The 14,595-nt window shown below is 42.7% G+C and overlaps 1 protein-coding gene across 6 annotated transcripts in view; it reads right to left on the bottom strand.

Moving 5' to 3' along the window:
- Positions 1-8,150, bottom strand: part of tjp1a (tight junction protein 1a) — a 56,074-nt gene extending 47,924 nt beyond the window's left edge. For 3 of the 6 annotated variants that reach the window (XM_053616953.1, XM_053616949.1, XM_053616950.1), the window contains exon 1: positions 7,453-8,062. In XM_053616953.1, the coding sequence (XP_053472928.1) occupies positions 7,453-7,479 (27 nt within the window). In that variant the 5' untranslated portion in view covers positions 7,480-8,062. Of the gene's footprint in view, positions 1-7,452 lie in introns of all 6 variants that reach the window. The other 3 variants (XM_053616947.1, XM_053616948.1, XM_053616952.1) reach the window with 2 other exon arrangements.
- Positions 8,151-14,595: the final 6,445 nt, after the last annotated feature.

Below are 14,595 nucleotides of genomic sequence, written 5' to 3'. Positions count from 1 at the left end.
AACACTGTTGCTAGGCGACTGGGGAAAAGCTACACGTAGCTGTTAAAGTCATCGGCTCGAGGGTCGTGATTTGATTCCGTACGCCGGCACATTTCCTTTTGAAACAGGAAGCCTGTGTCAGAGCGAGTGTGTAATGAAGCGCTCGACTCGACTCGCAAAACAGCCAACAGCGTTCGAGATACAAGACGAGCGGTGTATTAAAAAATCAGGATCACACGGCCCCGTCGGTACCGCGGAATTCCCATCCCGGAATTATAACGCCGCTGTGATGGGAACGACACGAAAGTGAGAGTCCGCCTTTATTCCTCACGCTAACTCTGGGCGGAGGAGAGGCGTGGTCATTATTTTACCTGTAAAGCTAGATAAATAACTAGCGGAATACGCAAGGCGTAAAAATAAAGCCGTAAAAGAATTCCCGCGTCGGAATTCCTTACAAGTGTGATGAGACACACACAAACACACACACACACACACACACACACACACACACAGAGAAAACCACAATGGTGTTTAAACTGTACAACAATGAGGCCTTTCAGCAGAAGGTCCTGGTGTGGGAAGGGGTGTGTGTGTGAGTGTGTGTGTGAGAGAGAGAGAGAGAGAGGGGTCCTACTCTAAAATTCCCAGCCTGATTCATGCTTCCCAAAATCATGCTCTTCCAAAATAAAATCAAGGACACTGTGTAACACTTCCAGGACTGGAAAACAATCCCCCCCACACACCCCCACCCCACACCCTCCGCCCCCCCCACCCCACCCCTTTAGCAAACCATCACATGACTCAGCTGAAAGGAATTCCCGAGCTTTCACACGCTGCCGAGGTTTACAACAAGCCGAGCGATTAACGAGCCGTTACTACACGCTGAACAATTCCAGTACTAAAACATCATCTAATTACCCCCCTCCCCCGCCCCCCCGACAAAATTCCAGCAGCCCAGCCAACACTAATAAAGTTAATGTTTATGCTAATGAGTAAAACATGAATAATTCATACATCCAGGCACCACATGCTTTAAAGGCATTTGTTTGTTAGTTATTTATTTATTTATTTTCAAATGACGCACAACAAGTCAAGGTATAAAAAGAAAAAAAAACAACAAAAAAAAAAAACACATTAGCATTAAAACTTTGTTTAGAATATATTACAACATGCAAATGAGGGAACTACTGAAATATTTGCGCATCAGCAAGAAGCAGGCCTAGAACTGAGTTTTGTCGTATTAACAATTGATTAACTTTCACGTAACGGCTTATTCCAATATTTAAAACGCCATGAAAGACACGTGAACGTGACAAACGTGAGTTTATATCTATTTATGGTTAGATGGCACTGTGCCAAATGTGCTAAATGACATTAGCAGTGATGTTCGCAGTGTCAGGTGATCGTTCGTGGTTTTTTTTCCCCCCCGTGAGTACGCGACACAAAAAGCTGCGATTTCCTCGACAGCAACAAAGCGACATCCGAAATGAGATTTTTTTTTTTTTTTAATTCTATGCAAATTAGATACTTTGCAGGACGGTAACGGTGACGAATCCAAACGTTTAGCTAAAACGGTTCCACGGGCCGATCGGATGTCGCGTGTGGTCCGGCGTTTTCTTCGGTCTTCCCGAGATCGGTCGTGTACGGCCTCTCGTTAAACGTGCACAGAGACGAGACGCTACGGAGAAATACGAGGCTTTTGGAAGAAAAGTAGCAGCGATCGTTGGCGTCTCTGTGGAGCGGATTTTCCTTTGGGTCCATCGCGAAACCAAATGCGTGGTTATATTTACGTTCTGCAGCTACCTTGGCGCTACGAGTGAAACCATAGCGACCGCCAATCGACTACGTATAGGACAATCAAGCAGCGCCAAGCCACGTGAGGCGGAAATAACGGCCGCTGACGTGCGCGTGCAGCGAGAGCACGTGAAATTAACGATATACAGAATGGTATGAACCCGTTTGGTGTTTTTTTTTTTTTTTTTAAGGAAAAGCTGATAAATACATCAATAAGCGTTTAAAAAAAAAACAAACCATTACAGGACACGATAAATCTTTCAGTACGAATCATTACATCATCTGAGGAAACATCTATTCGTGGACTGCAAAGGATTTCCTCAGACTCATGAGCATGGAGAAACAGCTGTAATAATAATAATAATAATAATAATAACAATAATAAACAGTTTATTCAGGTCAAAAACACTCACGAGGACAAAAGAAGAAGTGATGAATACATAACCAGGTGAATGCTTTATGGATCCAGTTCGGAAATCCGGTTTAGTACAGCAGGTAAACCAAACACGCAACGCGGCAGAACCCGTAAACACCGGCAGTCGAATACAAGAGAACGCACCTCCATCCCAAAAACAAACAAAACGCACGTCGTCGCTGCTGATTCCCATCATTATCATGTACGGGAATAACACACCACCACCACAGAGATGACCCGACAATCCCATCCTGCCGGTAATCACTATCTTTATCTCTCCGCGCTCCCAATACGAAAATCACACACCGTTATTAAGCAGAAGCGTAAACACACGAACGCCGGTAATAACACACCGGACTGGCACTCGGGAATCACTTCAGACTGTCTGGATGTGGGTTAAATAACGTCTGTGTGGGGTCTGTAATCTCCTCCGGATCATCTCAGGGCTGTATTTACACCGTCACTACTGTGCTCCCGCGCTTCTCGAACCTCAAGAGTCAGCTGTGACGGCACCGAGAGCAGTCATCATCGTAAAAAAGTGTCCGAGCGATAGTGGATTTTTACCACCACCGATAACCAAGCTGGGCGGTACCTACCCGTCCATATCCGATGAACCCGTTTTTAAAATGGATCCTGGATGAAAACCTAACACTCCTTAAAAAGTACAAATAGAAGTGAACTTCATCACAAAAATAAACTCTACTGACTGTACCATGAAAACGTCCTGTAGTTTGTTTGTTTTTTTTTTAAACGGAATAAATCTCTATATATTGACTTTTAATAAATATTAACGTAAATAAAAGATTTACATCCCAAACTGAACCAAACACTAACACGCCAAACAACAGAAAATAGAGAGACAAAAATGAGTCAAAAAACACTTCAAATAACACACCAAATTTTATCCGAGATGGTTTATATTTACAAGTACCCAAATAAATAAATAAATAAATGGCACAATTTTTCCAAAAACCTCCAGCGCCACACGCCGCTAAACAAACCTGACTGATCGAACCTTTCCGTAACAAACCCTTTATTTTCTTAGCAGTGGTGTGGTCAGTCATCAGCTGTGAGGATGCTTGGGGGAGTTGCGGAGAATGGGTGGGTAACGAGTGATTGTCTGCACCTTCCCTCTTGGCAGATCTGAGAGAGTCTCACCGATTTGACCGTACCCGGCCTGACCTGAGAGCGAGCCGAACAGTGGGAGGTTGGGATTGATCTGACGAGAGACTCGATAAATAAAACAACTCTATTTTCTCCATCTCCCGCCTCCGGTGTCCTCCTTCTCCATTCCATCAACCAGCGTTATAACACACATTTATTTCGGCCTAAAAGTAGAGCTGCAGGACCCGAGTACGGTCTTGGGACGTTTTCTTTATTGACTCGGACTTGTCTCGGACCTGCGAATCAGAATCGGCTCTAACGGCAAGTCGGACGCAACGTAACCGGGCATCGGGCCGCGACACGGCTTCCGCAGTTGAACCGCCAGTGCGTAGGGCCAGTCGTGGAGCTGCACCGTCAGGCCCATCACCCCAGAGCAGGCTCTGCCCTCTGCTCACCATGGGAACCGTTGGAGTGTCCTTGGCACAGGGGCACTCGAGCTGCTTTTCTGCATCATCATTTCTAATCTTTACAAAAGCGTCTCGGAGACAGAAGAGACGGGACAGGAGACGTAAACGACGTATACGTATTCACGTCGATATAAACTCGCGTTACACCGAGCACAAAAGCCAAAAAAATGATTCCCTCGCCGCTCCGGACCTATTTAGAGTGTCCATACGTACATTAGCTGGCTTTCGTCTTCCTCTACAAAGGGAGGAAGGGAGCACGACGCCACTGAATACACTCCTCCATATTAAACAGATTCATTTCCATGCAGGTCGCACCACTAAATTAATCCACTTGCTGCTTTTTTTTCCCTAACGGAGACGACCACGACTCGGACGTTACAGGTGTTTGTTCTGCCACGTTTACTTACACATACGTGTCCTTTTTCCAGAGAAAAACACAAACACACACACACACTTCCTCTACAGCAGGATGCAGGGCACTTTAGATTTAAAAAATAATGATAATTAAAAATAAATAAATAAATAAAGAAAGAAAGAAAGAAAGAGGACTAGGAGGATTACTTCCCCTGAAATCATCTACTCCTAAAATTAACTGCATCATATCCTGAGTATTAAAAAGATCCTTCTGAGTTAGGTCGTGGGTTCTATAGACCTCTATCTGTTCTACCTATTTTTGGGAGAGATTTGGTGGATTGTGTGTGTGTGTGTGAGACTGATAAGAAAGGCCCGCGACCGAGACGAGCGTGGAATGTGGAGATAAAGTGCCCGAGTAGCTGATCATTAGGAGTGGGACAAGATGGCAAAAAAAAAATGTAATAAAAATCACGACATTTCTACGAATCGCAACACGCATCACAATATAGATGTACAAGTTGTAGTTTTATATTTAAAAAAATATATATACTCTAAAAAAATAGTTTGGAGATCATTTATTTGTGTAATCTGAATCACACCGCCTGAAACGGAGAGTCCGGAAAACGTCTGGCGCAACGCAAGTGCTATTTAACGTCTCGCTGAAGGATCTGAGGTTTGTCTCGACCGATACAAGCTAATCGCGTCGGTAGGTGAAATCCGAGGAGGACGATATGAATCCAGGCAACGATTATAAACCGATTAATAACGGAAACCTACCGAGTTTTAAAAATGAAACCGATAACAACAGGATAGCAAGACGATTCGCCGGTAACCCTTTTAAAAATATGTTTAAAGCAACTCTTCTCTACATCATCTCGGAACGCTCGCCACAGGCATTAATGATCTTCCTTCCAAGCTTCATTTTTCCTCGTAATGTCCGTACACATGCGTCATATAATGTCGTACAAGTCATTTAAAAAGAATAATAATCCGTGTCACGTTAGTGAAGGCGCTCAATTGGGTCAGGTCAGCCTTAAAGACGTACACACAGCATCCGAAAAGACAACCTATTATTATTATTATTATTATTATTGACGTAACTGCAGTGTATGCATAAAAGTTGTAGTAATAAATGTTAAACCTTGAGACTAGTTCTGTCTAACAATCCTGGGTTCAATTTGCGGGTGTGTGTGAATGTTCCTCACATTAGAAGAAGAAGAAGAGCATTTTTTAAAAATGTAATTGTTACTTTTGACCAATAAGCGGCAAAATTTGTTGCAGGTCCCGGTCCGCCGACCAAGTTTTGTGTCGGTGCACGACGTCGTTGTCGAGACACAGCCATGCTTCCTGTTTGGCGGCTTTGCTGTCAGATTCGTCAGCCCGTGACGGGCAAACCGTTTGGAGCATCCGATGTTATTTTGCAAGGCTTTACGCTGAAGATGACGTGCGCCAAATCTGACGATGATCGGACAAAATTTGTAGGAGGAGTAGCGAAAGGAAAGATAAAAAAATGAGTTCTTGAAAAATCCAAGATGGCGGAAAACGTATGTCACTGGGTGTGTAGGAGCTATTTTGTTGTAATACTATGGTTAACCTTTGGGTGGCAGTATAATGAAATGAATAAGTGGGTGCACCTGGGGTTAAAGGAAAGTGTTTCTGGGGATGCAAGAAGCACACAGTTTTGTATTTTTGGCTGTTATGTAATGACTTTCCATTAAAGCCAGAGGTGAAATGGGTTCAGACAATGAGCAATGAGGAGAACATTTGCTTTATTGACGCGAGTCGATTACTTGCTCGGTCTCCGAACCCGACTGACCTCTGGCTTTAATGGAAAGTCATCACAGGCTGCATTGAACTCGTCTCGACCCACAGAATCCAGGGATGCTGGTTCAAAAGTTAGGACAATAAACGTACTTCCAAATTAGGCCCACATTTGACCCGACGTTCACACTAGAGCGTTCGCACTTGGCCCAAATTTGGTCAGAATGTTCCTTAGACCTTCCCCAATTTCACAACTTACCGGACGGTTCTATGGGCCGCCACAGACGTCCAGAAGAAGAGATAAAACAACAATAGGGTGTCTACACACCTTCTGTGCTTGGCCCCCTAATAACAACAACAACAACAACAACAACAACAATATAATGCAGAGTACTTACGCAATCAATATAGATTAGTAGTAATAAATGAAACCAACCAAACCCCCGACACTCAGTTCTTATCTAATAAGCCCGGGGTTGAATTTTTGCGGGTTGAGTTTCATCGTCCTGAATGTTTTGCTTTCAACAAGAGAAACTGACCAAACCTGAAGAGCAAATCCACACTTCTCCACACGCATATTTCACATTCTCATTAGGTTTGGTTTATAAATCATGGGGGGGGGAATCTTTTTAAAATATAAATTATTTTAAAAAGAGGGGGGGGGGGACCCCGCGCGTGCTCGCTGCAATCACAACTCGCCGCGTGAACGCGCAGCCGTGCACGCGCACACTTAATTCCTTCTAAACGGTCACTGTGCGTCGAGAGAAAAAAAAAACCATTCATTCAACCGAATAATTTTTTATAATATATAAAGAAATTCTTTCTTTATAGAAAGGTTTTTCTATAAGGTTTTTCTTTATAGAGAGAGCTGCAGGTTTATAACGCTCTCTCTGATCGAGTTTAACTCTCAATTCGACGAAAAACGAAGTTAATCGGACGTTACGTTGCATTTCATTCGTGTCAAATGAGCAAAAGTAGGTTTGTTGTGCATACATGCTAGTACAAACGGGCAAAGATAAACACGGTGAGAAAGTTTTCTGCTTTCTATTCCTTCCACACACACACACACACACACACACACACACACTTTTTCCCCTACTTTGAGCAGTCACTAATTAAGTTTGAACGACCTCCATGGTTAAAAAGTTCACACACAAGCCGTAATGGAGCATCATTAAGCAGTGACACCTTGTTAACCTGTAGCCCAGGGCCACAGACAACAGTGACCCGTGTTAAACTTTTACACACACACCATTCACCTTTCCTGATAACCAAAAGCCTAAAATAAAAAAAATAATAATAAAAAAAAACCCACGAAATATTCCAGAAAGTTCCCCGACAAAACATCAACAATCAGCACCGCCGCGGATCTGGCAGAGAAACAAACATGCCGTGTTTAACTTCAGTGTTTAACTTTACACAGATGTGTTCACAGATGTTTACAAGGTTAAAAAGAAAACAAAACGAAAACAAGCATTTCACCATTCCGTGGTGTTCAATCGTGGGAGTTTCCCCATCAAATCGACAAAACACCGACCGACAGGTTGATCCGGACAAGGTGTAAATAATGTGTCCTACCTTATTTGCAGCAGCTTTGGCCGACATTTTGATCCCTTCCTCCCTCCCAGTGAATATATCACTGATAGAAAGCCAGTGATGGCTGGAAAACTTCCTCCAGTTTCCTGTGTCCTGCCCAGCAGCCCTCAGCTCCGGGCAAACTCGTCTTTATTCCTCTGTCCCTTCACCCTTCCGTGGACATGTTAGCGAAACCGAATCGAAATAAATAAATAAATAACCAAAAGTCCAAAGTTCACCATCAGGGGCGGCGCGTTTTTCATAAACACGCAAACTTCTGTACTGCCGAAAGGTCACGCTGTACGGGTATTATTAATCCCCTTAAAGGAAAATCAAACACAAAACACAAATCAGCGGTGAATAAACTACAACCCGAGGATGTTTAGGACGCGCAGGAGTGCTGTGTTTGCGAGTGTTTCTCTCCTGAGACTCTCTACACCTCTCTCCGTACTCCTCCTCTCTCTCCCTCCCTCACCTCTCCGAGCAACAGCCATGACATGTCTGCCTGCCTGCCTGCCTGCCTGCCTGGAACGGACCGTTCCATTTCACCTGGACACGAGGGGGGAACTTGGAAATCAGGACAGCCCTAATCGCTATTTAAACCAATCCCGACGCTCTTAAATTGATTATCAGTAGTACAAGTGATGACTCAAATTCGTATCGGCTTCGTAATTATTTTATAAAGATAGATTTTCCTTCCGAAATGATCACCCAGGTAAACACTACAACCCCTCCCCCCCCTCTTCTCTGTATACAAGTCCAGTGGAATTTACCAACACGGGAAGGGATGGGATGGAGAATAGTGATGGGAAGAACAAGTTATGGACATGTTATGGACTCATGCGACATTTCTGCTCGTTTTCGCATTCTAATCTATATTCTTTACAATCCAGCAACTTCTAGACAATTTGGAGACACCCCATCAAACCCCCCCCCCCAACCCCTTTTATATTTTCTTCTCTTTTCTTTTTTTTTTCACATTACACCCAGAACCCAAATCAACTAGTATGTTCAAATGAAATCAACATTTTTCAGTTTCAGATTAAGCAATGGACGACTTTATAAGTCGTTAAGATGTACATTAGTATCAGTAAGGCTTAAAAATATTATTAAGATTTAAACAAGAACATGAAACACTAAAACATGGTAGATTTAAGCAGCGATCCGCGGGGCCCAAGCACCAGGCACATTTCAGTCCGTACAGGATTTTGATTAGAGTTTTTTTTTATTTTGTTACGATTGTTGTGGTCAAAATGCTTAATTTTGATCAGGCTTTTCCCCCCTCTAAAATCTGCGATGCAACATGCAGAGATTTTTGCGCTTTTTTGTGTGGGGGTGGGAACTACTTGAATTGGCGAAATCGCATATAATAGTTTCGCACGTTCTTTCGCAGAGATGTTTGTTGGTAAATGAGACCTTTTAGCTGTACTCATGTTCCACGCACACGAATCGAAGAAGGCTTTGGCTTAATGCACGTCGCGGAGACGTCAAACGACGCGTCTTGGTCCGAATCTGCGGAAAACCTGGGGTAATTCTGAAAATTCGCAAGCTCCTCTGAATATCGCGGTGTTTGCTTGATTTTGAGTTCATTTCTGCCGTTTTTACCAAACACCTGTACAACGCAGAAACGCAAAAAGTATTTGCAAAGTTGTTCGTGCTATGCTGTAGATGTAAAGACTACAGTTGTGGACGGTTAAGCACTTAAAACCCAAACGGAGTTTTGCGGTTTGGCTAGACAGTAGGTCTTGCATGTTGCTTGAACGATCTCGATATTTAAGTAGGCGCAGTGAAACGGTCCAAATGGCAAATTAGTGTGGCTTTATCAATGGAAAGCCTCATGGTTTGAGATATTGGTGAAAACGTAAAACACTCCACCATCACCATTACCACCATCACCAAGCCATTTCATCTCTCCATGCACTCCTGGTTAGCAGTAAGGATACTTCAACTGTCTTGTCAGATTTACAGTTTATCCCCGTGGCTCTAGGTCATGGCACTAAATTATAAACGACCTTTCCCCTATCTACAACGCGGTGAACTTTATATGTATTAAGGCAACATTTACTGTTTAAGGAAAACGATTTGATGTGATGAAGCACTGCATTCTCTCTGATTTTCGGCTTATAACTGACCACATGGGAAACCTAACGGCCCATCGCTGGCTTACAGACTACTTCCTATGGTTTTCCGGACCCCCACCCACAGGATGAAGCGGAGCGCAGAACCTAGCTCGCATTGTTTTAAGCTCAACAACATGGGCCGTGGCTCTGCACTATAAAATGTCATCTCGTATGAAAACGTAACACAAGCAAAGCATAAAATATCACAAGCCAATTTGTTCAGCGCACAAAATAGTCTCGTTTCCTTTTCACAAACAAATACGCCGTCTCCGGGGTTACAGAAACTGCACAGAGATCTCCAAGATAAGCATGGTGTAAAGGAGGAAAAGATTTCTCTTCTCTTCTCTGTGTGTGGCTCTCCAACTTTTATTGATGAACAAATGTGAAGAACCCAAAGAAAACGTTGTGTTTCTGAAAACGGTGCACATACGGCTAATACTAAAATGATACAATTCATCAAATCCAGCTATTCTCGTCCGTCTGAACTGAATAAACATTTCAAGGCTGTTTTGGTTGCCCTGAACCTCATGTTCTCTGATTAAAGTCGCAATCTGAGTGGTATTTGATACTCGACCTCAGCGGTGCAACGTTAACAAAGATAATCTCTGAAAGCGAGAATATGAAAAACAAAGACTTAGCTAGGATTTTAGGGGATTTCATATGTTTTATGTATTTGTGGATGGTTAACACAACACGTGTACAGCTGATTATATAACATGTTTATGTTCGTAAAAGTTTCAATTTTTTTAAAAAATCATATTTTATTGGCTACCAGCTGCTTTTGTGAGAAACATTGTGAACCAATCAGAGACACGCATTTCTGTTTGAAAGACTCCAAGCTCTCGCTATTACTATGGCAGTGGAACGGTCTTGACGGTATGTTATTTACTGTGCAGACCACTTTTCGGCTTGAGAGACGGACTTCAGGATGTCACGGACAATCCGCATTGTCCTTACAGAAAGAACACGAGCTCAGCATTCAGCATCTGCTTTTGTGACCACGCGTTCTGTGAGTTCGTAATAAGGCAGGAAGCGGACCCTAAATCAGCACTTCTGGAATAATTCACAGAAACAGGATGAAACGGAGCTCACAGGATGAGGTCAGATACCGTCATCAGGGTCAGAAATGGTGTGTGTGGGTGTGGGTGGGTGTGTGGGTGTAAGTGTGTGTGTGTGTGTGTGTGTGTGTGTGTGTGTGTGTGAAAAACCATCTTGAATATATTTCACTAATTTTACACTTTAAATGAATCACATTACACAAGCAGATCCTTTTGCTTAATTTTTTGTTTAAAAAAAAATAAATGACGCTTGAAAAGAAAAATTAACAAACTGCTTTTAAGTTGAGCGGCGCATCCTTTCTTTTTCCCCTTCCTTACTTTTGCTCTTTTTTTAAAACCTCATTCTGTCTTTTGTTTTTTTTGTTTTTTTGGAATTTTCTTTCTTTCTTACTTTCTTTCACTCTTCAAATCTCTTTCTTCTTCCTTTCTTCTTTTTAAGAATTTCTTTCTTTTTTTCATTCTAGCTGTCTATCCATCTTTCTTTCTTTCTTTCAAAATATCTCTTTTCATTCTTTTTTTCTCTTTTCAAAATATCTCTCTTCTTCCTTTTGCCTTTTTAAAATCTTTTTCAAAATTCTTTCTTTCATTCAAAATCCATTTCTTTCTCTTTCTCTCTTAAAATCTCTTTCTTCTTCCGGTCTCACTTTAAAAAAAATAATAATAAAAATAAATAAATAAAATCTTGCAATCTCTCTTTCTTACTCTTTTCAAGTTTTTTTTTTTCCCTTTTAAAATCTTAATTTTTTTCTACCTTCTTTCTATCGTTCGCTAGCTCCTTGTTAGCAGCTAGCATTATCTAGTCATTATCATGTTATTCCACATAACAATCGAAGGAAAATTAACCTAAAATGCTCATCCTAGAGGTTCACAAACTTTTACCCCTCACAGATATGTACTACTGGATCATTTCCCTCACTAAATAAATGACCAAGTATAATATTTTTTTCTCTCATTTGTTTAATTGGGATCTCTTTAGCTACTCTAGGACTTGTGTGAAAATCTGATGATGTTTTAGATCATATATTTATGCAGAAATGTAGAACATTCTAACGGCTTCAGACTTTAATGATGTTATATAATTAAGAGAAAGGAAAACGAAGAGAGAGTAGTTTGTGAAGTGGTTTTAAAAGTAACTAATATTCCACAGATATCGATCATTTCTACAGACAGCTACAGATATTTCAGCTCCATTTGCATTCAAAGTCGAACAGAAACGTCTGACTCCGGGATGCAGGGCAGAAACCGTAGGACCGCAGCATCCTTGGCACAAGAAACCGGAATCAGAACTTTACCAGAGAGACGAGGCGCTCTTTCGTCTTCCAGCGCATTTTCCGATCTGCATCCACCAGCGAAGAAATCAGGATGTTCAGCATTTTGCGTCGTGTTTGCTCCCCTAGAAGATAGCGCTCCGGTTAATTCTCTCTCGAGCATCGAAACCCGAGAAATGCCTGTAAACATGGGACGTGATCGGAAAGATGCCTCCAGTCAGTGCTGAGAACAGAGGGACGGAATGACGGAGAGACGGAGCGAGATCCGAGTCAGTGACAACGGAATCTGATCAAAAGCAGCATTGTCCTGTTTCTCAGTAAACAACATACACACACACGCACACACACACACACACTGGGAGTCGAACGTCAGGCCTCGGAGCGCAGGTGTTCTCATGGAAAAGCAGGCACTTGGAAAACAACATTACACACACACACACACACACACACGGAGACAAACAGAGCGTAATGAAGAGAGAAAAGTGCACAGATCACATGATGCCCTCCCCCTCTAGTGCAAACGTTTTTTCTTTCTACTTTTTTCCAAAACAAGAACAAATATTGTGTATTTAATCCAATCCTGTATTTTTTTTGTGATCATGATTCATTCATCTTCAGTATCCGCTTTATCCTGGTCAGGGTTGCCATGTATCCGAAGTCTATCCAGGGAACACTTAGAGTGAAGCAGGATTACACCTTGGATGGGATGCCAGTCCATCACACACACACACATTCACACAACATTACTTGCTGCACCACCGTGACATTTTTATGATGATACCCTTACAGGATCTTACAGTAATGGCTTCACCGAACAAGTGCCTCTCACCTTTAATAAAGCAGTCATAATAAAGATCATAAAGAGTCTCATCACGATGAACAAGTCCTTACTGTGAAGATTTATTGATTTGATGGAGCGCCTGATTAATTGTTCTATCGTTTAACTCCCAATAGTGGTGAAACTGTAATAAAACAGTCCACGTGTTCGGAAATCTTTGACTGCCCGTGTATTTAATCCGTTTTTTTTTTTTTTTTTAATGCACGTTGTCTATTAAATGTATTTGATCGTGCTTTCAATATTACATTAACAAACTGCAACACCTTATTTGTTACTAAAGGGTCAATTCTTGCACAGTCAGTACTTGAAGTTGTGAAAAATGTGCAAGCGTAAGGATCTGAGCGACTTTGACAAGAGCCAAATTGTGATGGATGGACGACTGGGTCAGAGCGTCTCCACGCAACGGCAGGTCTTGTGGGGTGTTCCCGGTATGCAGGGGTTAGTACCTACTACAAGTGGTCCAAGGAAGAACAACTGGAGAACCAGTGACAGGGTCATGGGAGCTCAAGTCTCAGTGATGCGTGTGGTGAGTGAAGACTAGACTGTCTGATCTGATCCCACAGAAGAGCTACTGTAGCACTAATGGCTGTAAAAGTTAACGCTGGCTGTGATGGAAAGGAGTCAGACGACACAGAGAATCACAGCTGGCTGCGTATGGAGCTGCGTAGCTGCAGACCGGTCAGAGTGCCCATGCTGACCCCCTGTACACCACCGAAAGCTCCTACAGTGGACCTTCAGAACTGGACCATGGAGCGATGGAAGAAGGTGGCCTGGTCTGATGAATCACGTGGATGGCCGGGTGTGCGTGTGTGTGTGTCGCTTACCTGGGGAAAAGATGGCACCAGGATGCACTAGGGGAAGAAAGCGAGCTGGTGGAGGTAGTGTGATGCTCTGGGTAATGTTCTGCTGAGAAACCTTGGGTCCTGGCGTCCATGTGGATGTTACTTTGAGACGTCCCACCTACCTAAACATCGTTGTAGACCATGTACACCCCTTCATGGTAACGGTGTTCCCTAACGTCAGTGGCCTCTTTCAGCAGGATAATGCTCCCCGACACACACACACTATATATATATATATATATATATGTGTGTGTGTGTGTGTGTGTGTGTGTTCATGTTACTGTATCATTTCACGTCTTCCTCTGAAAAAAAATTCCATATCTTCATCAGCTAAACACGTATAAAGAAAGGAAATAAACAAACGAAGGCTGCGTGGTGGTTACGGCCGTGGCACAATAAGGCCGTACACGTCAAAGGAAGCGTTTGATTTGGAGCCAGCGTTCGTGGAGATCGCATAGTTGCTGTATGAGGTCAGCGTGTGGAGCCAAGAACGGGAGCGAAAAGCACGACGGAGAACAGTAAACACTCGCAGAGCGGAGATCGGACCGTCTGATTCGTATTAAAGAGGTCAGAGTGAGAGAAAAGTCGGAAGGTGTTGATTCATTCCCTAGAAGCTCTGACAGTAGTGCAGCTGCCAATCACAGGTTTCTATCAATGCTCTCGTTCTAATGCGTTACGGTTTCTATAGCAACAGCTTATTCACAGGGACTTGTTTAGTGTTACAGTAACTCCGCTTTGTCACACCATCCCGCCTTTGATTATTTTTCTTGAACAGCAAGACGTGGAGTGGATTATTCCACACAGCAAAATCACCAGTGTTGAATTCACACCCTGCAGTGTTTATACGAGTCCACTGGACTCGCATAAACACTCTGGGTGTTAATCCAACACTAGGGATTTTACTGTGCACAGACGGACCGAACAAAGAACGCTGCTAGAACTGATTGAAAGAACCGTCGGTCCAAATAACAAGAAACCAGCCTTAAACTATACACTACACTAACGCTTTGAAGCTAAAGC

This window comes from Ictalurus furcatus, chromosome 27, assembly GCF_023375685.1.
Source record: "Ictalurus furcatus strain D&B chromosome 27, Billie_1.0, whole genome shotgun sequence".
Lineage (NCBI taxonomy): Eukaryota > Metazoa > Chordata > Actinopteri > Siluriformes > Ictaluridae > Ictalurus > Ictalurus furcatus.
The sequence above is the reverse complement of the archived record's forward strand: the minus strand, read 5'-3'. Positions and strand labels throughout refer to the sequence as shown.